Source organism: Talaromyces atroroseus, assembly GCF_001907595.1.
Source record: "Talaromyces atroroseus strain IBT 11181 chromosome Unknown scaffold_5, whole genome shotgun sequence".
NCBI lineage: Eukaryota > Fungi > Ascomycota > Eurotiomycetes > Eurotiales > Trichocomaceae > Talaromyces > Talaromyces atroroseus.
This window is the reverse complement of record NW_017971437.1, coordinates 1494218-1516809: the sequence shown is the minus strand read 5'-3', so window position 1 is coordinate 1516809 and position 22592 is coordinate 1494218. Positions and strand designations below refer to the sequence as shown.

Below are 22592 nucleotides of genomic sequence, written 5' to 3'. Positions count from 1 at the left end.
TTCTCATTTTCTTAATTATTCATACTTATTAGATTGTCCTGATTTCTTTTATTCTATTATTCTTGATTTATATTTTATTTTTATTATTTAAGTCTTTCTGACTATTTTATAGCTTTTTTATATTTCATGCTTTATTTTCTTTATTGATATATTTAATATCTTTAGCAAATATCACTTTCTATTCTTGTTCTTTTATTCTTCATGTTAACCTTTCAGCTTCTAGTAGTATACTGAGAATTTTCTCTAATTTCTTATATAACTATATAATTTCTTCAATACTCTTTTTAATTATTTATATATTTAGCTTTGTCTTATTAATAATCATTATTCTTTTTATCTAGTTGATTATTAGATTTTATATTTATAACTATGTTATTCTAAATATAGCGTTATAGTATTCTCTTGATACTGGTATGATGTTAAACATAACTATTATAGCATATTATTCTAATTTTATAATAATATTTAATGCCTGTTTTTTATAGCCTTGACTGATTGTTTCTCCACTAATAGAGATGATTATTATCTATTTATTAATCTAGGTCATGGATAGTCCTGCTTTTTTCATAAATTCTTCTCTAATATAGTTATTAGCTGCTTTTGAATTTAATAAGATTCTTACATCTTTTCCATTGATCTTTGCTAGTATTATTACTATTTAATTAACTGCTTTCTATTCTATAGTTATTATAATAAATTTAATTATAATTATGTGCCTTTCCTAGTATTTTTGTTAATATTTAAAATATTCTTTAATACTATAATAATGCTGTTTGTGTGATCCTTCTACTTTGCATTCAGTAATTATAATATTATTATGATAGAGGTATACAGGTTCTTGATAGACATACTAATATTCTATCTATTCTTATAGATATTTAAGTCTTAATTCTTTAATCATTTCTAGAATTCTTAGAAACCATCTCTTTTATTCTTTCTCTGCAAGGTATATTTCACATAATAAATTATAATATATTATCTAATGTACTTCCTAATACAAATTTCCTTTTAGTGCTAAATAGTAATAATAAGAGTAATTCCTTATATATCTAATCATTTTATTGCAAAAATGTCATTCTTGCTTATGTGATATATATTTGTACATATTTACTAGGGATATATGCATTTGTCTATGTTATTAGCATATATGATATATTTATTCTTTATAGTATTTACATTCTTTAATATAATCTTTCTATTTTTTTTAAGACCTCTTCTAGCAAGTTGTATTTACCAATATACAATTATATCAGTTATTCTTTTAAGACTAGATAACATTATTCTATACTTCTTTTAATTTTTTCTTAATAAGATTTTTGTCTAATTCTCAATATAGATTCTTATAAGTTATTATTATTGGCTTATTATCCTACAATATTAGTTAAGTATAAAATAACTTTTCTAATAAAGATTTTGCTTAAATATCTTCTATATCAAAGTCTTTTATATTAATTTCTTCTAAATTAATATCTTTACTGCATCTTTTTAATAAGTCTTTAATGTTTTTAAGATAATATGTAAGAAATATCTAGCTAATTAATTTTTTCTCTGAATTATAAGGTTGATATTTCTTCCTTATATTAATACTAACTCATCTTATTTATTTAATATTTCTTTTAAGGCTAAATTTCTTTTATCTTTATTCTTTATCTTTTTTACTTAGATTATTAAGTATTTCTTTTAATTATTCTAAAGCTCTCTGCTTTTTAGTTTATTATATTTATTCTGCTTAGATTTATTTATAGTTTATTATTTATTCTAATTGTTATTCTTTATCTTTGATTAATTACTTTAAATCTTTATTAGAATTAATTTTATTGTTAGCTATTCTGTTAGTTTTACTATTATTAATTAAAATTAATAGAATTATTATTATAATTTACTCTTTTAAACCTAAAGTAGCTGATTTCTAGTTCTTTCTTAACTTTTAGTATTAATTTATAAAATGATCTAGTTTTCTATAATTAAAACAAACTTTATTTTTTTTTAGTTTATCTTTTTCTTTTTTAAATAAGATTATATTCAATTATATTATTATATTTTTATCTTTATCTTTAGTTTATTTCTAGTAAGAGTTTATCTTATTTTTTTTAAACTCTTCTTTTTCTATTTATTAGATATAGATAGTTAAATTAATCTAGAATACTGCTTTTATTATTACTTAAAATATTTTAGATTATAGTATTATTATTAAGATTTAGTCTTTAATATTATCCTTTAGTCCTTTATAAAACTAGTCTCTAAATTCTTAGTTATTTTATAATAATTCTTCTAATATCTATAAGAATTTTAAAATATACTCTCTAACTAAGGTTTATTATTTAATATATTATATTTTATTAATAGCTTTAATTTCTTTATTAATAGTTCCTTATAACTAATTAAGTTTTTCCTTGTAATATTAGTAACTAAAAAATATTATAATTATCTTAGAATTTCTTTATTCTTTATTACTATTTATATAGTACTAATTAGTAATATATAAAGCAAACCATTTTATAGCTTTTTTATTAAGAAAGCTTAATACTACTAATATTTTATTAAACTTACTCATAATTCATTCACTATTATGTATAAAATAGAGTTATATCTAAACAAAATATATCTTAAGAGTTCTATATTCTTCTTTAAATAGAGTCACTATTCTAATCTTAATTTTCTAAAATATATGACTTAGTCTTTCTTTATTATTAATTACTACTTATTCTAGTTTTTTAATACATTATAATAACGCTGCTATATCTTTATTATTAATAGTTATGATATTCCTACTATTAATATTAATAGTTTGTAAGTTAGAATTCAGAGTTATTAGAACTAGAGTTTAAGATATTATTATTATTTATTTTTAAGACTTCTCTTTTAACTAAGAGTTTTAAATTATTAGAAACTTTAGTTAGATTACTATTAAGTATAGCTAGAATAACTATTAATAGGCGAAGTTAATAGACTTCTAAGGTTAAAAGATCTTAGTAGATAAAAAAAATAAAAATAAGACTATAAATATCCTAATTAATAGAAGATTATATATTTAAGTTATTATAATTAATTTAAAATAATAGAAGAAAACTAAATATATAATAAATAAGCATCCTTATATAACTTTCTTCTATTATAGCTCTCATAGTTATTTTCTTATATTAAGCTCTAACAAGTCTAATTATATCCATTATAGCCATATACTGATACCTAGCTCTGATGGCTATGATAGTCCTAATCCTGATATATCCTAGCTCCACTAGTGGCATCTTCGGATAATCCTTTGTTCCCACGCATTAGCGTTTCGTATCCATTGGCTGTGACGTTCTAATTCTCTGACACTATCTTTATTTTCTTAAATATTTTAATCTTTTTTTAGATTATATATATATTTAAAATATATTATTTCTTTATATAATTATCTAGCTTCTTTTATCCTTAAAAAGCTATTATAGATATTATTATATTTATAAATATTATATTTTTTATTAGCTATAACTTTATTATTATATCTCTTATTATACTTTATAGTCTTAAGTTATCTTTTTTTAATTATCTTAAGTTATTATTCTTTAATTATTTTAAATTATTATTTTAATTAATTTTTATATTTCTATTTATAGTATTTCTTTTTTTATAATTAAAATATTCTATCTTGTTTTTATTAAATTATTTTTTTAATTTCTTATTAATTATTATATTAAATTCTATTAATTATGATTTATAAAAATCTTAATACTTAGATTCTTTATTTATTTAGTTTTAATATTTAAAGATAAATTTTATTTTATATCTTTACTATTCTTATATTTCTTTTCTTTTTTATTTTATTTTATAGAATTTATTGTTAATTTTAATAGCTTTTTTAATAAGTTTATTAATATTATTTAGTTGATTTATTTTAATAAGTTTTATTTATACTTCTTCTTTTAATATATTCTTGAATACTATAATAAGGACTTTATTATTATAGTTTAATATTATTATAATTTATTTGAATTATACTACTAATTGTTATGCTGATCTAGTCTAGTATAATTATTATAATTATCTTTTAATATTTTATATTTTATTTATATTTCTAAATATTAGCTTAAACTTTTCCTTAAATTATTTATAAAAGTTTAGTATTTTTATAATATTAATACTCTAATTCTTCTTTTTCTTATTATAGTATTTGCAAAGTATTAGTTTAATCTATTAAAAAGTTTCTTCTATTAAGTAAGTTATTATAAAGATTATCTTAGATTTTTCTATTTCTAATATTATATTATTAATTATAATATATATATCTATTTATATAAGAAAGTTCTTTAATTTTATTTATTTTCTACTAAAGACTTATAATTTTAATATCTTAGATTATTTTACTGTTATAATTACTTCTAATTTTTTAATATATTTTTAAAGTATTTTTTTATTAGTGAGAGTTATTATTAATTTAATATTTAAAGCAATCATATTCTTTATTATCTTAGATTAATCTATAGATATTTTTTTCTTTTATTTAAACTTTCTTATCTTCTTATAATAGTACTTATCTTATATTATTTCTTAGGGTTAAGATAATAGCTCTTTTATCATGTGCCTAGATCCATCTTAATTATTATTAGTTATATTAAGATATAATACAATAAATAAACTATACAAAGATTTATAAGAGTAACTTATTAATAAGATTAGATATAATTCAGACTTGTTAGTAATAAAGATAAGTTAATTATAACTAAAATAGAAGAAGCACCTTAAAGTATTATAATACTTTAAATAAATTTATCTTATTAACCCTCTTAGTATATAATTAAATAACTTAGATTAAAGAACTATAAAGAACTAAATATATAATAATAAATAAGCATTCTTATATATCTAGTCTTTTTTATTCTATATATTATATATTATATACTTTTAAAGTAAATAATAGAAAGTATACAATTCCTTTTTAATAAGTATTAAGCATTCTATATACTCTTATCTTATCTAAGATAAGGATATATCTTTTATATCTCTATATGATATTAGTATATATATTATTGTTATCTCATGTGCTTCATATATCAGTAATCCTTTGTATACTATTACTAGCAACTGACTTCCAGTTAATCTGGTACAAGCTCATACCAAATCATCCTATCCCTCTTCTGGAGTAGTTCTTCCTAGTGTCATGCATGTCGTTTCGTAACACTTACTAATTCTCTTAGTATATAATTAAGTAACTTAGATTAAAGAGCTATAATTTTCTTTTAGATATATAAAAAAAGCATGTTTATATAGATCTCTTTTTCTACTATTTCTCTACCATCCTTATAGCCTTCCTAATAATATTTCTATTATTCTCCTACCATCTATATAACTCTTCTAATGGTATATCCTAATCACATAATTCCCATGTTCTTAGTTCTTTTCTGCATAATAATAACTAGTTATGGCGTGTGCTATCTCAACAGAACGCTTTTCCATAATGGTCACTAGCCTCGACTAGTGTCATGCAAGTTGGTTTCGTAACAATTCGCATAGGTATTCCAAATACAGTAGAAGTGATGTAACTAGTAAAGTATTTAATAGTAGTCTCTAATTAGCTGGAATCCTTCCTCAGCTATTAATTTATATTTAAGATTCTAATAATAACTACTTAATATCCCTTAGATGATTTAATATCTAAAATAAGCTTTAATAAAATATTAGAATTAAACTAGTTAGGTATCTTAAAGAGATTATGTTACTTAATTATTTGTTTACTACTAGGATATCCAAAGTATCCTAATAGTAATCTATAATTATATTGATTCCTAAGCTGTATCTGGTTAATAGATCCTAGGACTATATATCTAATCTGATATTAACCACCACTGCCGCCTTCATTCATCTGTACAACGACCGGGGCTGAGCTTTGTGCTTTTTATGATCTGACTGCATTGCAATGCTGTTAGGTTGTTCGGTTACGTGACAGAACACGTAGGCCAACTGATTGGGTATATTCCTCGCACCGCAAGTTCTCAGTTGGTGATTAAAGATAATTCTTTTGCTTGCCACCCAGGTAAAGCGTCCTACATTTGTTATTCTCGTTTTTCCCTTGATGAAGGCATTATGTTCTACACCTTTGCATCTACGCCCACCCTAGGTGGCTCGCCGTCGCAGCGCAATCCCAAGCGGGTGAAAGTAAGCCAAGCATGCAACTACTGCCGTCAGCACCGTGTACGTTGTAATGATGGTTCCCCCTGATCTCGTTGCGTTTCCAAGGGCATGCGCAAGCCGATGCCGTCACGTACTCTACTCTATCCCATGTCCAGCATACTTCGCAGTGGGGAGACAACGATAGTTATTGGAAAGCCTGGGAGTGGTTGTACTACATTTCTCAAGGCCTTAGCGAACTTACGTGAAGAATATGAAGCAATTATCGGAGAGGTCTGTTACAACGGCCTAGACGCAGCGGAAATGAAGGCACGCCGCCCCGGGGACGTTGCTTTTGCGGGTAGGCGTCGCCAAAATGTCAAACATCACTTCAAGGTCTTGAGTGTGACGCTAACAACGGTTAAATTGAACAGGTGAAGACGATGTCCATTTCCATAGCCTATCAGTGGGCACAACGCTTCGGTTCGCTCTTAACGCACGTACTCCTGTCAACCTTCCGAATCGCATACAGATTTTACATGAAGACCTTCAGGTGCTTCTTGAACTATTCGATCTATCACACGTGGCCAATGTTCCAGTTGGAAATGACTATATCCGTGGCGTCAGTGGAGGCCAGCGGCACCGTGTTACTCTAGCGGAAGCGTTTTGTACACGAGCAAGGTACGTAATATCTTAGTATCAATCACCTCTTAAACGGACGGCATATTTCTTCTAGCGTGCTGTGTCTTGACAATCCGACTCACGGTCTAGACTCATCCACAGCTCTTCGAATTGCGCAAATTCTTCGGGAGTATACCACCCGTAGTCAATGCTGTACAATCGTGTCCCTCTATCAATCCAGCGACTCAATGGCAAGCTGCTTCGAAAATGTGCTAGTTTTAAACAAAGGTCGCTTGGCCTACTTCGGACCCACCAGCGACTCGAAATCTTACTTCCAGGACCTCAGTTTTCGAATGCTCTCCACGAACGTCGCTGACAGACTTCTTAACTTCCATGTCCGGAGGTCTCTAGTCTCCTCACGTCTAACTACATAGAACCGGACCCCTAGTCTCGGTAACCTCGGAGGACTTTGAACGGCGGTTCCGTGAGAGTCAACGCTGTGCAAATTCACTGGTGGAATTCTCAGACTATGAAGGATTCCGCCACCGACGGTTTTGCGCTACCAGCTGCCGTTTTGTCGAGAGGTCTATGAATGTACCGTCCGCCACTATCGCATCAACTTTACCGATCGCAGCACCTGGATTGCAGAAGCGGCCGGGACCATCGCCCAAGCTCTAATGCTGGGAACCTTATTTCGTAACCAGCAGCAGGTAACTGAGGGAATATACACACGCTCATCGGCGCTGTTCTTCTGCGTCCTCATCATATGCCTACAGTCCACCGCGGGATATGGTAATACCTTCGCGCAGCGACCAATTATCCTCAAAAAACGGGCACTATGCTTCTACCGGTCAGGGGCCTATGCGTGGGGACAGATTCTAGCAGACATGTCCTGGAAAGCAATCTTTATTTTCTACAACTTACCAATATATTGGATGGTCAACTTCAAACGTGAAGCAGGCCCTTTCTTTATTTGATTTTTAACGCTCTACGTGTCCCTTGTCTCGCTGGGGATGATGTTTCGCACTATTGCTGTCTTCACAACCCCCAACTGGAGCCGTCTTACCGGTGGGCATTTTAATGGACACACTTATTATGTACACCGAGTTCTACATCAATCCCCCGGACATGAAAGTTTGGATGTCATGGCTTCGATATCTAAATGTATGGACCTACCTCTCTATATAGCCGTCACTGAAGGTCATCTATTAACTGAAAACTCCAGCCCATGTACTACGCATTTGAATCCGTCATGTTGAATGAGTTTGTATCGAGAGGATACCAGTGCAGTACACAGGACGTAGTCCCTAGGGAACCGGATTACAACGATACCGCATTTCAGGCGTGCACTGTGCAGGGTTCAATCTCCGGACAGAGTTACTTGGAGAACGTGTATCATTTTTTATCAGTCTAATCTTTGGCGAAATGTTGGGATCAATGCGGCCTTTTTTTGATTCTTTTCAATCTGTGTCGCGTATGTTCTTTATATTCACTGATCTGGTCTAATGATACTAATCGGCTGAAGGATTGGAATGGAAAGATTCAAAACGCCCGCAGGCCGTCTATCTACGATCTTCTACAGCACCGACATCCTGCGAGGAAAAGTAAACCGAAATTCTTCTTCGGTATCAGATGAAAAAAAGTCGCCGGTTCAAGGAACTGATAAGGAGGAAGCCGTTGTGCATGGTGTTCAGACTAAGCCTAGAGTCACGGTCAAGTCTGTGGGGCGTCGGTTTGCGTGGAAAGATCATTGTTTGGATATCCAGGTGGAAGGCGAACATCGACGATTACTGAATAAAATTTCTGGTATGACTACTGTAATTTCAATCTCAGCGTCCTACTTTTAACCACTGCTTAGGATGGCTGGTGCCCGGGGCTATGACCGCTCTGATGGGGATGTCAGGAGCTGGGAAGGTGCGTATAACAGTATGCATACATAACGGAACAGATTGTTGATCGAAGCTTACTTTAGACAACTCTTCTAGACACACTAGCTCAACGAGTTTCCATTGGAGTCGTGTCAGGTGGGATGTATCTTGACAATAACCCCCTCCCCCTGTCAATGCACCGGCGCTCAGGCTTCGTTCAGCAGCAGGATGTCCACCTTAGCACTTCTACTGTTCGTGAAGCACTTAGGCTGACAGCTCAGCTGCGCCGGCCATCATCTGTCCCTATTGCCGACAAATATGACTATGTGGAGACAGTCATTTCGATGCTCGAGATGGGTGACGTTGCGGATGCGCTTATTGGCGTGCTGGGCGCCGAACTCAGTCTCGAAAAAGGGAAAAGGGTCAGTATCGGCGTCGAACTCGCCGCTAAACCGGATATCCTACTATTCCTAGACGAGCCTACATCCAGTCTGGACGGTGATTCCGCCTTCTCCATCATACAGCTGATGCGAAAGTTTGCAGATGCTGGACAAACCATCCTGTGCACCATTCACCAGCCGTCATATGAACTCATTGAGCTGTTTGACTCTCTACTATTGCTCATCCCCGGCGGCAAGACCGCATACTTTGGACCACTGGGGCCGAAATGCGAGACCCTTAATGCATATTTTTCCCGGCACGCCCGACGCTGCGAAGAGACGGAAAATCCAGCGGATTATGTCCTAGATCTTACGGCGCACCCGCCGGTCGATTGGGCGGTGACGTGGGAACGGTCAGAGGAATACAAGCCATCCCGGCAACGTCTGGAGCAAATTCTCTCGCAGAATAACCCTGGTTCAAACGATAATGGTAATGCTGAAGATGATCAAAATGGCACGAGCTACGCAACCTCGCCTCTCCAACAGCTGCGGGTGGTCATCTGCCGCATTCTTCTCAACTACTGGCGAGACCCAGATTACGTGATGGGCAAAATGCAGTTGAATATATGGATGGGGCTTATAAACGGCTTGACATTCCTGCAGCTCTCGGACAGTTTGCCTAACTCGCGCAACCGCTTGTTCTCCATCTTCATTGCTATCACAGGACCAGTGCTGACGCTTCAGATTGAGCCGAGGTTTATTGCTTTTCACGACCAGTTCCTCGCACATGAGAAAGAGTCCCGTGTCTACCACTGGAGCGTTTTCGTGCTTAGTGCGTTCTTTGTTGAGATACCCTTTGCTCTTATAGGCGACCTTATCTATTGGCTATTATAGTACTCTCTGGTAGGATACTTCACTGCCTCGGAGCGCGCCGGATACGCGTTCCTGATGTATGAACTCTACCATATCTTCGTTGCCAGTCTCGCACGTCTGATATCCTCTGTGTTCCCTATCATTGCAGCTGCTCAGGTTGCGACCGGTTTCGTCTGGCTGATGGTTAACACTTTCAATAGACCTCTCTCCCCACCGCCGCTCACCCCCAAGGGATGGCGCTAGTTCTATAATATTTCACCACTGTTCTATTTTGTTGAGAGCCTGGCAACGAACGCGATGCATACACTCGGCATCCGCTGCTCAGCCTCTCAGGTTTCTGTATTTCATGCGCCCGCTAACCAAACCTGTGGTAAATATACCGCGTCCTTTTTCAGTTTGTCAACCTCCACGGGGTATTTATTGGATGAGAATTCTAGGGGTGACTGTCCATATTGCCAGTATACAAATGGGCATCAATATGTAAGTTACAATTATCTGGCCGAGTTTTGCTATTAATAGTCTGCTAGGTTCAACAGTACAACTTCATCTATGGCACCCGTGGCCCTAATATCGGCATCTTCATCGGCTTCATTCTGTTCAATCACACTATGGCGGCACTTGCGACATACCTGATCTTTATCGTCAAGTGGGAGAATTTAGGGTTCAGTTACAGAAGCAGCACAAGTAAAGTTGCAAAGTGAGTGTTGTAAACAGGGTAGATCGAGTCAAGTTAACGTGATTGATTGACAACTTACATACACTGTGACAATCACACCACATCGAGCTAACAAAGGTCAGAGCTGGAATTTGGTTGGATAGCCTTATTACTATCTTATCTGTCTAATTAGATTGTTGTATTGTGATCGCATGTACCAGTTAATCCTCTGTGTATTATCAACTGCTGTTTTGCTCTTGTATATGTAAATCATGAGGCATCCCATTGAACGAAGCAAAGGTTAGTGTGCTGTTTTTCTCTGGACCGAAAATCTTAGGTTTTTGCACGATAAAATGACAATTTATAAATAACCGCGAACAAGAATCGATACTGCGTAGAGCAATATTCTGTTTACCAACGGGGAGCTCTCCATATCTAGTTTTGTTATATGTAGATATATTTCTCCTAAAAGTCTATTCAGGTTATATTCTCTTATTTATGTTGTTATCTCCGCGTTCAATCGTAAGCCATATTCAGTATGTAGCGAATTACCTTAATCCGACAGGACTTTGTGCCAGTTTGGGAGTAAATATGCCGTGCTGCGTGCTTTCGATTCAAGGGCCAGGTGAAGACTGACCAGGCCATAGCTTAAGTTAGAATTAGAAGATATAGTGGCTAAAGGCAGCCGGGTTTGAGTTTATTATATTTAGGCTAGCTTATTGTCTCTTGAGGGGAGAGAAACAGAGAAATCCGGAAGTTTGATTGACTTTTAGAACGAAGGATACACGAGGATAACATTTCTCCTCCTCGTCAAGGCGTTAAACCTTATAGTAATTAACAAGGGAACCAAACTAATAGGATAATTTGTAGAAAATGACACACATTCATTCTTTGTAGTCTTGTAGTATAGATTAGTCTTAGCTGAAACGAGTGTATAGTGATGAAACAGAAAGTGTATAGTCAGGCCAAATCCTGGAGATACAGTCTCAGACAAAACAAATAGGTTCTCAAGTCTACCATTCATCAATATTCAAGCAAGGTAGTCCATGCCCAAGGCATATCGGCGTCCAGAAGAGCGAGGATCCAAGTAGGGGATCTCCCCGACTCCGCAGACCCGGTTACCGATGCGCTTGCCACCAGTGATACCGCCGTAGTCATAGGTAGCGCTCTGCAAAAATGATCAAGTGTTAAATAAGAAGGTACTGTAAGAGTGTTTTCAGAGCACATAAATGGGAAACTTACATGGTACACGGCTCGGTTGTCCCAGATCACAAGGTCATCCTGCTCCCAGCGCACTCTCGCCTGCAACTGATGGTTTTCAGTGACAAGTCTCTGCACGAACTCCTTCATCATGCGATTCTCGACATCACCCAGGCCCTCAAACTCCTCCAGGTGATGTCCAAACGCAAACAGCGACTTCCAGCCAGTAACGGGGTTGGTACGGACGCATGGGTGAGAAGCCCTTAGCTCTGGCCCTTGGTTCTCAGGTGCGCCACGCGTGCCTTTCCACATGTGGTTAATGATGTCCTCGGGCCTGTGGTCCCAGGGCATAAATGTAGCGTTTAGGGACTCGAGGAACTTCTTCATCGGTGGGCTAAGTAAATCATACGCCTCATACGCGCTGGCAAACATGGTGTCCCCGCCGGACCCTTCGACGGGGACCTTGACCATATGCAGCAGCGTATAATCAGTAGGTACATTTTCGAAGCTACCATCTGTGTGCCATCCATCGGCGCGGCTCTGGTTGCGCTCGCTACCCTTAGAGTAGCCACCTTCGCGGATGTACAGTTTCTTCTTGGTGTTGCGCGATGGCGACATGACTTCAGGGTCGACTGAACCATCGGCCAGCTCCATCTGGTTGACGGGGTGGATGTAAAGACTCGAAGTATATGGGCGCGTGGTGAGCTGCCCGAGGCGGTGGCACAGCAGCTTCTCATCAGCAATGCTTAGATTGGACTGATGACGGAAGACGCAGAATCCGCGCTGAGAGACCATTATGGCTAGATCGCGTAGGAGTTCATCAGCGTTGGGAGCATGCAGCATGTCCGCAACGTTGGCATCAGGAAACTCAGTACCTATCACCGGGGTGATCTCTTTGCGTACATAACCATCTAGGGCTCCAGATGACTTGAGTGGTACGGTTTTCACCGGCGCAGTGAGTCTTAGAGAAATTCCATCAATTCCATTGGCATGGCCATTGGTGTTTGTCTTGGTTTCTGTGACGGTGATAGACATGTTTGTAAACCAACTTAGAAAGATGGGCTGTGGTGCAATAGGAGGTCATACAATCAAATGAAAAGCTCAAGGAAATCTGATAACGAACTTGGGAAGTGAACCTTCAAGAAGCAGAAATGCCCGCTCCTTTATAGTTTTGTCTGCCAGCTCTGAGGCCAGCTATCGGACTTTTGCTTGCACTTCGTGAATTTCAAATTTGAACGCGACAGCCGAAAAAATCCCCTCCTTGTTAATCACAAGGATACGTGCATGATCATAGTAATATTCTGCATACTTGATTTCAAATCATGTCGCGATGATGGCTTCAAATGTTGGATCAAAGTCATACAGTGTGTCAAAGACTCTGGGCTGAACCCTGTCATCGACTGCTTTCCGGACGTCCAGGGCAGATAATCCTTCCTTTATTGGTGTCAAAACCAAAGATAATGCACTGCAGTTACATTCTCCAAGGGGCCTCCATCCGTCCTTCAAGCCGACTACCAGCATGGGTAATGATAATGCTCTTGGCTCTCCTGTAGGGATAAGTGATGTTTCACTTTGAGCTGGGGGATCTCGAAGAAGTCGAGCTCGCCATCATAACAATCCAGGATGATAGTGCAGTAGCGTCTAGGCTCATGCCCAAATAGAGAGTCGATCCCAACATGAAGCCGAGCTCTACATGGGTATCTCAGCCAAGAGGGCATTATATCAACATCTAGTAATGATGGACAGTATAATTGATATCTGGAGTTAAGATGCTCTCTGATCGTCCAAGGTATACCGCAATGGGTTACAGCATACATAACTATATATGGCAACTTTTGATAACTCCGCCAAGAGACTTCAAATATTTTCCTAGTAAAACCGGTGGTGGTCCTTCAGGGATAAGGATGACTTGACGAGATCTTTTACTCTGAGCGCTGTTCCAAATGGACCGACTTACTAGTAGCCGGGAGTATAAAGAACACTGTTGATGGCGTTAACAAGTCTGTCATGCAAAACTGCACACATGGCGCAATTACCACTGAATAGCATTCACCTATGATCGACGGCTGCCAACTCACATCGTGATGCCAAGGTTGAAACAAGGTATCAACAACAACAGAATTAACTGGGGTAAGTCTTGGCAGTATGGTATATGGAAATATAGGCGAGCCTAGGCACGTACTGTCCTGTATCACGCCCTAATGAGAACCTTGGAAACTGGTAGATACCTAGATGGGGCCATTGTTGTGGCCTGTTAGATTTCATGCTCATTCCATATGCATGATCGTATCTGAATTCTTGCGGCGGATCAATCACACCAGTATCCGCGAATGTTACCCTGATTAAGCTAATACCTAGGAGTTGACTTCTAGTTTCGCCGTTTTGTATATAAGGTGGAGAAGCTCACATGGGATATCTGCACTTCGGTCTTCCAAGCATTGGCATCCTTCATACGTTGCGAACATCCGCACTCGATTTCAAATAAAAGGAACCAGCTGCGACAATCTGCTGCAGTAAATACGCCTACGCTAGTATAAAAAAGGTGTGTTGCGCTTCTCGGAGGTTTGGCTAGCGTAGATCAAAGACAGTCGATGCATGCCGAGTCCGGAATTCGGACTCAGACAATTTCCCGATACATGTACCTACATACTGTGTCTCTCACACCGTCCGTCCTAGCTTTGAGTGTTTTAGTTGCCATCATTCCCATTTCTCTTTTGTCCTGGTCGGCAGAGTAGTTTTTCTACAAAATCTTTTCATGGCATCTGTCATAGAAACAAGTCATACCACTGACTCTAGCCGGAGGGGTTCCCCGGATGTCGAACTGCCGGGGAATTCTACTCCCCCGGACACACTCCAATCCACCCCGCATAGCGATGCATCCGCCGTTCAGCAGTTCACAGACCACCAGTCCCGAGAGCTTCCTCACTCCCGGCTAATGGTCGTCTTCCCGGTTCTGGCCTTGGCACAGTTTACGGCATACCTAGACCAGACTTCCATCTCGAGTGTTGTCCCAGCTATCGGTGACGCACTTGATCTGGGAGCCTCATTGCCATGGGTTGCAACCTCTTACTTGCTTGCTACAACTGCTGTACAGCTAGCCAACGGGCGGCTTAGTGACATCTTTGGCCGCAAGCGACTACTCATCACTAGCCTAGTAGTTCTGGCCATCGGAAATTTGGTGGCCGGGTTTGCGACTAGCCCCGGCATGCTGTTTGCGTTCAGGGCAGTCAGTGGCCTTGGTGGTGGGGCGATGTCAGTCAGACTTGATGCCTTTCTAGAGATTGACAACTGACATTTAATGCAGTACTGCTCTGGTTATGATTATTGCCAGCGATGTCACGACACTGCAGCAGCGCGGTAAGTACAACGGCTTTATAGGCGCAGCCGTGGCTTGTGGTAGTGGAATGGGACCGTTGATTGGAGGGGCCATCACGACACATGTTTCGTGGAGATGGACGTAAGTCTTTGGTTGGCTACAATTGACTGTGTTACTGATGATCTTTCCGATTTTTGTAGCCTTTGGTACGATGTTCCGTGGCTTGTCATTCTGATTATGCTTCTATACATGGTTCTCCCCGGTGGCCCGAAGGGAGTCAACACACGGTCGAAGATGAGAATGATCGATTGGGCTGGTCTTTTCATCAGCATTGCAGCTATTGTCCTCCTCGTGGTACGTACCGGTTCTATCTGGTTTCATATGTAGGAGGGTTAACATATTACACCCTCAAAAGATTCCTCTATCTCGCGGCGGTACTACCATCTCTTGGGGTAGCGCTCAAGCAATCGCCATGCTCGTGGTGGGAGCATTTCTGATACTCATCTTTCTTGCTGTCGAGGGGAGGTTTGCATCTCTGCCCATCATGCCTCGTAAGTTACTCCATCCCCTTCCTAGCAAAGTACTAAGAACGCTTCCACAGTACATCTATTTACAGCCGATTTCTCCTGCAACCTTTTGCTCATACAGAACGTTTTGTATGGATTTGTATTCTGGGGGAATCTTTTCTACATGCCCATTTACCTTGAAAATGTTCGCGGATATACCCCTATACTCGCTGGTGCCATTATTATGCCGATGGTTGGCACTCAGGGCATTGGGTCTATCATCTCGGGGCTGATTATCTCCCGCACAGGACACTACAATCATGTTATGATCACCTCGCAATTTCTCTGGATGGCCGGACTGATTGGCCAGATATTCTACTCTGCCACGACCCCTATATGGGTAGTCTGCTTTGTGGGATTCTTCCAAGGTTTGGGAACCGGCGGCTGCTTCCAGCCGAGTCTAGTTGCCCTTTTAGCCCACAGTAGACGAGCTGACCGTGCTGTTTTAAACTCGCTACGCAATTTTCTCAGGACCATGGGTGGCACGCTAGGCTTGACGGTCTCTGGAACCATCCTCAATAATATGCTGCAGTCACAGCTGAAAGGTGTGGTCAGCAAGGGTATCGCTACGCAGCTCGCTGCTTCCGCACATTCTATCGACAGTCTAGGCTTGACAGGGGCACAAAGAGCAGCTGTACTGGATGCATACATGCATGGTATTCATATAATCTTCATCGTGTATGCGCCACTTGTCGGAATATGTGGCCTGGGAGCATTGCTTGTCAGGGATCATGGCCTGGCAGAGAAAGACACCAGCGCGACGCTACAGGTGCGGTCGGAGAAGACTGGCAATGTGACAGACGTTTCGTCCGCATCTACTCCAATATATACTAATGAAGTAGCTGCGGGCTCCAAATAGCTTTACTCCGTGGTCTATTCAGCTATAAACATAAGCTTGTTTGGAGACAATTGCCGTGAATATAGGTTTAACACCACTCAGGCACTCAGTATTGGAGCATAATCGGCAAGTGAACCGTCCATTCTTTTTTTACCATACCAGCACAATTTAAAGGTTGAACAAAAGAAAAGAAAAGAAGAAAGAAAAAAACCAGCAGCCTCTTGTTTAATTAAATTCATGTTGTTCTCCTATTCCTCTTTCTTTAACAAGCAAGCCCTCTTTCGCGAGTAAGGCCAATTGATATCAAACTCGGACTATTCTTGGTTCTATCAAATTGGAACTTCAAAACAATTTCTTAGTCTTTACTACCACAATATTTGTTTGAACATCTCATGAGTGTTCAGTACTCCGGTGTAAATAAATTCGAGCATGATTTGATAAAGACATCACAAAGAGGACAGGAGCTTATACAGTGATTCTGTGAAGTCATATACATTGAGATCTATTTGAGGGCTTTGCTGTGGTTTATTGTAGTAGTGTTTTGGGTGTAATTTGCAATTGGCATCCGAGATATCGAGTTGTACATGTAGCAATTCCTTGCGTCTAATGATCTCGTTTTGTGTTAAGACAACATGTATTTATGTTTATGTGCGTGTGGCTGATAATTGGAAGGCGTGGACATATCTTCTCCAAATTAGCTCACTTGAAATTCAAGATGACATAGAATATGTACTGAATTATCATGTCTAATGTATGCTATTCTCAGATGAATTATTTCACCTGCTATCTATTCATCATCTAAGCTCACACATCATAGTTACTTAGACTCATAGGAAGCAACATGTAGGCCTGGATTTGTCATAATCTAAATGACATGTGTCATGATGTAGATTCTTAGTGTAAGTATATGACTCGAACATTCTTTGTCCTCTGGGAGAATATACATAGGGCGTATTTCACCTCTAGCAAGATTGGGATTTGAGACTGATCGTGCCTTACAAGAATCAATACTTTCATACTTTCTTTCCAGATTCAAACACTCTCACTCAGCGCCATACCCTATGTTCCAATCCAAACGACCCAGGCTACGTTTGCTAATCATTGTAAGAACATATATCTTGCGGCAATCATCAACCGTTCTTTGATAGTGAGATTCAATCTTGCGTTAAACAGCCCTTCCAGGTATGTCAATCTTCATATTTGAACTCATTATACCTAGATATTCATACGCTCAACAACCTTAAGTTCAGAGACACCTAACAACCTCCGTTCGGCAGTTTGGATACCCAGACTGAGCGTTATCTTCCAATATGTCTTTGAATGAATATCTCCTAAGCCATATAATTTTGATTGAACTTAAATCTACGAAAAGCCCCTTTCATATATGAATCACGCAATGTAAGAACATTATCATGCAAATTTACCTCAACTGCTTAATCGCTCTTAGCCTGGTTCTAGAATGTTCGCGCTCCGTATTAGATTGCTCATATGTTACATGCTGGAAATGAAATGAATTAATATCGAACAGTAGCAATATAGGGGGTAGACCAGACCGTAGCCCAAAGAAGGTTGTCGTAGTAAAAACAGCTAGAACATGTACACGTTAAAGTATTGTCTCTCACAGAATATTTAATTCGAGCAGAGTGCTTCGTAGTTGGGTGATTCTCTTCATCAGACCATCCTCTTGCAGCTTGACGGTAGTAAGTGCGCTTTTAACCAGAAGTGTACCAGGGCCTGTTGCGCACTCAGAAGCTGTGAGATCCTGCTTATTGTTTGGTTTATCGACACCTATAGCCTCTATGACTTCACTCATTCGGGTCAACAAATGACGCGATAGCTGGAGTATGAGCAAGATCTGGGTGGCAGAAGAGTCTGGCAATGAGAAGGATCCAACCTTCACAGATGGGAGGTTGACGTAGTCTTCTCGATCAGTCACAGAGGAGCGGTCCAAGCATGCCTGCATATTAGCAAATATTCGATCATAGATCTCGATCAGCCGTGTGTAGCAGGAAAGGATCAGAAGAAAAAATCCTTGGTCAACTGGGGCCGTCGAGGATTGTGTGACATCACTTGATGAATCCTTTGACACATCCACCGAAGCCGTTTCTAGATAACGAGGATATTGTTTGTTGAGGGCTTCAATGAGTCGCTGGGAAAGCTGGAAAGTACGATCAATCGCAAAGTCCTTGTCCTTCCAGCTCAGTGGTTCGGATAGGGACACCGGGGGCTTGGGTACCGTCGTTTCATGTGCAAATAGTTCGACATTCAATTCTGACAATTGGCGCATTGTAGTTAAGAGGCATGGGGACTTTGAATTGCTCCTCACCACGTCGTTTACCGGGTTCGTAGATATTCCTGCTAAAGGAACAGGAGCCTGCGAGGATAGCAATGCCCATTCTTGGTTAAACTGCTGCTGCCAGCACACCTGCAATGCACCTTGGGTATTATGATACATGTCCGCAGACCCCAACCAGCCTGTGGACGCTGGCATTGCGTTTGAGCCATCTGTGCCACTTTCGCGAGTGTAATTATAGTTGCCTGAGCCCTGTAGTGTCGGTGATGGAGAGCGAGCAGAAGCTCCGGGTTGGGTCACCCCAGGACTTGGTGCAAACGGCGTTTGTAACAGATCTAAGTCTAGCGCAGTGGCCATGTTTGATGAGGGCAATTGATTGAAAAACACACTCGGTGAATAGTTGGGGAGTGGTGTGCCGGCGGAGACAGGCGAATGTTGGTCTATTATATGAAAAAAATTCCTGGTTAGCTACGAACCTGCTCCTAACATAAAGATGTTAGATACGAAAGCAGTATGAAAAGGAGTTCGAACTTTTTGAAGGAGTGTCCGGCATAGTCATAATCAGCGATTGAGTGAACAACCGTTCCTGCTGGCGACCCATAATGGAACTGGATTCGTCCAAGTACTGTCTCCGAGATCGCAACGACTGGCTCCAGCGACATGTGGCCTTGGCTTTGACGCACCGCACACACGGGCCGCGTTCAGTATGAATGCACCGGAGCTTTTGGCCGTGGCAGCGGTCACAGGCGTAGCGCTGAGTGGGCTTTACCATGGTGGAATAACAAACGAAAAAGAGAGATAAAAATGATGAGCTATGCGGACTAGGTTAACGTTGGGCCGTCAGCCAAGGAGCGCGGTGAAACAGCTTTTTACAAGTCATAGAATCGCTTGTGAGTCGCAGGTCATTGGAAACGAGGGTTGTGACGATACTCACTCAGAGACCAGGATCAACATGGATATTTGTCGATGTAGAATGAGAGAGGAAGAGAAGAGAGAGAGATAGGATGCGCATTTGTCAGACGGGTTTCAAACCTGTTTAGCCGCGAACTTACTAGTCTGTCTACCCAGGAACAGAGAAAGTAAAGATCCACTTAAGGTATCCGGTAACAGCGTGGTAGCCTTGACTCGCCTCTATAGAAGCGTATCATCAGGATTGACAGGTCGCAGCTACAGAGTTCGATGCCAAAAGTCCTGGGAAAATATATATCAGCGTGGCTACGTAGGTAGTCAGGATGAGAATTTTATAGCCCGTCGTACAGCCTTACTCTCTCTCTTAGAATAAAAACATGTCCGGTCTATCTAGTGAAATGGTTAATAGAGCCTTCTATACCTGCGTATACAGCTAATATAAGGAGCAATCACATAGTTCCAGCTGCAACCAGTCGCCGGTGGCCTCAGGCGCTGATTGCCCGCTAAGGCGAATCGGTACTAGGCTGTGGATCTCCCTGCAGGGCCTGCTATTGGTCGTCAGCCCTTCGGCGATGGCGGCTTGGCGTTTCGGCGGTCGGCGAGCGGTGGGTCCTGCCTTATTTGGCCATTTTTGTAGGTACGCTTCATAAGAAACGTCCAGCGCCGAGTTTTGTCCTGTAAGCTCGCGTTGTTCGCCGAAAAGCCTTGCCATCAGTGTATGCATGGATGATGTGAGGTCTTCCCTAGCACCCAAGCACCGAAGAAATTAGAAATCAACATGTGTTGTTGCGTCTATTTCTTCTTGAGGTCGTTCCCGTTCCTATCTTCCTTGCAATGAGAAATGTCAAGACAACCTGAATCTAAACAACATCACCATGGCAGACACCGACGCGTCGACGGAAGCGAATCTCAACAGGAGCGAGGAGGGCCTCATCAAAAACGAAGCAGAAACCCCAGAGTATGCAGTGAATGCGGGAGATGACGTCGCAGACGAGCAATTGACCAAAGCCCAGGCTCTCCTGCTGGTGTGCGCTCTAGGTGTAAGTGCTTCTTAGGAGTTCGATGAAGCGAATGATTTACGGCTAATTGGTCTTTTTATAGCTTTCAACCTTCATTGCGGCTCTCGAACAAACTATCATCTCAACTGCTTCACCAACAATTTCGAGATCTTTTCATACCAGTGAACTGGATTTCACTTGGATAGGAACAGCCTATCTGCTTTCAGCTGCTGGTAACCTGCGCCCTAGTGAATCTTCCATAGCATGACTGACCCTAGCAATGATATTGCTCAGCTTCGACTCCGCCATGGGGCAAAATAAGTGATATCTTCGGCCGCAAGGTGAGTGCCAACAAGATGATTAAAGGAAGGAGTCCGCATTGCTGACTACAGCTAGCCAATACTGATGGTAACCATCATCGTGTTCTGGATTGGGTCCCTGATCGGCGCATTGAGCGTCAACATAAACATGTTGATTGCGGCACGTGTCCTCCAAGGCATTGGTGGTGGAGGCATCCTGGGTTTGTCCGCTACAATCATTGGAGATGTCTTTAGTCCGCGGTACAGATCTGAATGCGCCTTTGATTTAAGTGCAATGTCGCAAATACTGACTACGTTACAGTGAGCGAAGTAAGTACTTTGGCGTGCTTGGCGTCGTCTGGGGAATGGCTTGTGGGCTAGGGCCAATCATTGGCGGCGCATTCTGTCAGTATGTGAACTGGAGATGGTGTTTCTGGATTAACTGTAAGTCCTCAAGTTGTCATTTACGAATTTCGACATACTCATGTGAGATAACTAGTACCCGTGGCGGGCGTGGCGGGAGTTCTCTGCTTGTTATTCCTTAAAGTGGAGAGCCCTCGAACGCCTATCTGGGAAGGATTGAGGGCTATGGACTGGCTCGGAACCACTCTGATCGCGGGTGCCACCGTGATGTTTCTGCTTGGACTGGGATACGGCGGGGTCACGTATCCCTGGCACTCGGCTATCGTCATTTCTCTTATTGTATTCGGCATTGTCACGCTCTTCGTCTACACTCTCGTTGAGTGGAAGATTGCCAAGTACCCCATCACACCGTTACGCTTATTCAAATCAATCTCTAATGTTGCCACGTTTGGAATCGCCTACCTGCATGGTGCCGTCTACATCGCGAATTTCTACTACCTACCGTTGTATTTCCAGGCCGTCCTGGGCGCGTCTCCCATCTTGTCCGGCGTCTATCTTCTCCCCGTCGCTGTCACCTTGTGCGTTGCATCTACTCTAACAGGTGTCTACATCAGCAAGACTGGTCGCTACCGCCCACCTATCTACTTCGGCCTCATCATGATGATTCTTGGTGACGGTCTGTACACCGACCTACAACCGTACACGTCGTGGTCGCGCATAATATTTTTCCAGATCATCGCAGGTGTGGGCCTTGGACCCTTGTTTCAGGCGCCTATCATCGCGGTGTTTAGTTTGACCAAGGCAGCCGACATCGCCAGTTCCGCGGCTACGGTGTTTTTCATGCGTGATATCGCGACTGCCATGTCCATCGTGTTTGGTGGGGTTATCTTTGAGAATCGCATTAACGCGCATGCGAGTGAGATTGATGCTGCGGTGCCTGCTAGCCTGGCAGCGCAAATCGCAGGAGGTGATGCTACGAGTGTCACAGATGATATTCGCGCCTTGTCAGCGGATGCACGCACTGTCGTTGCAGAGGTCTACACCAAGGCCCTCCAGGACGAATGGATATTTTACACGGCTCTGTCTGCTGGGGCTCTTGTGCTAAGTGTGCTGATCAGTAAACAAGTGTTGAGCCGCGAGCATAAGATCAATAAGCAGGGATTGGATGTACAGGAGGCTAGTCGACTGGAAGAGCTAATCATGGCGAATGGGGACAAGACTGACACGACTTCAGCCTGAGTTGGCGATAGATGGCTTCATGGTCAGCAGATTCATTCATATGTACTGTGTCAGCTTACGCATGTAGTTTCCCCCTCAATATGT

At 40.2% G+C, this 22592-nt stretch overlaps 6 protein-coding genes across 6 annotated transcripts, besides 5 other annotated features; 4 read left to right on the top strand and 2 right to left on the bottom strand.

The window, feature by feature from the left end:
• Positions 1-3339: part of a repeat region (Identified by RepeatMasker using a combination of RepBase library and repeat library created with RepeatScout) that runs on past the window's edge.
• Positions 3322-5164: a repeat region (Identified by RepeatMasker using a combination of RepBase library and repeat library created with RepeatScout).
• Positions 5164-5252: a repeat region (Identified by RepeatMasker using a combination of RepBase library and repeat library created with RepeatScout).
• Positions 5253-5263: a repeat region (Identified by RepeatMasker using a combination of RepBase library and repeat library created with RepeatScout).
• Positions 5264-5385: 122 nt separating this feature from the next.
• Positions 5386-5488: a repeat region (Identified by RepeatMasker using a combination of RepBase library and repeat library created with RepeatScout).
• Positions 5489-6066: 578 nt separating this feature from the next.
• Positions 6067-7389, top strand: UA08_04982 (hypothetical protein; the record flags this gene model as incomplete). The annotated part of the gene is made up of 4 exons (XM_020267312.1): positions 6067-6138; positions 6340-6451; positions 6525-6771; positions 7146-7389. 4 exons carry the CDS (start codon positions 6067-6069, stop codon positions 7387-7389), a joined length of 675 nt encoding a protein of 224 aa, XP_020119934.1.
• Positions 7390-8243: 854 nt separating this feature from the next.
• Positions 8244-10075, top strand: UA08_04981 (hypothetical protein; the record flags this gene model as incomplete). The annotated part of the gene is made up of 4 exons (XM_020267311.1): positions 8244-8443; positions 8570-8625; positions 8697-9791; positions 9867-10075. The coding sequence occupies 4 exons, from the start codon at positions 8244-8246 to the stop codon at positions 10073-10075; spliced, it is 1560 nt and encodes a 519-aa protein (XP_020119933.1).
• A 1442-nt stretch (positions 10076-11517) lies between these two features.
• Positions 11518-12722, bottom strand: UA08_04980 (hypothetical protein; the record flags this gene model as incomplete). The annotated part of the gene is made up of 2 exons (XM_020267310.1): positions 11518-11655; positions 11730-12722. 2 exons carry the CDS (start codon positions 12720-12722, stop codon positions 11518-11520), a joined length of 1131 nt encoding a protein of 376 aa, XP_020119940.1.
• A 1720-nt stretch (positions 12723-14442) lies between these two features.
• UA08_04979 (hypothetical protein) lies at positions 14443-16428 on the top strand (the record flags this gene model as incomplete). The annotated part of the gene is made up of 5 exons (XM_020267309.1): positions 14443-14939; positions 14992-15144; positions 15204-15357; positions 15419-15554; positions 15605-16428. 5 exons carry the CDS (start codon positions 14443-14445, stop codon positions 16426-16428), a joined length of 1764 nt encoding a protein of 587 aa, XP_020119939.1.
• Positions 16429-18025: 1597 nt separating this feature from the next.
• UA08_04978 (hypothetical protein) lies at positions 18026-19057 on the bottom strand (the record flags this gene model as incomplete). Its single annotated transcript, XM_020267308.1, has 1 exon — positions 18026-19057. One exon carries the CDS (start codon positions 19055-19057, stop codon positions 18026-18028), a length of 1032 nt encoding a protein of 343 aa, XP_020119938.1.
• A 1427-nt stretch (positions 19058-20484) lies between these two features.
• UA08_04977 (hypothetical protein) lies at positions 20485-22508 on the top strand (the record flags this gene model as incomplete). Its single annotated transcript, XM_020267307.1, has 6 exons — positions 20485-20649; positions 20711-20840; positions 20902-20948; positions 21004-21167; positions 21229-21350; positions 21406-22508. 6 exons carry the CDS (start codon positions 20485-20487, stop codon positions 22506-22508), a joined length of 1731 nt encoding a protein of 576 aa, XP_020119937.1.
• Between the last annotated feature and the right edge of the window lie 84 nt (positions 22509-22592).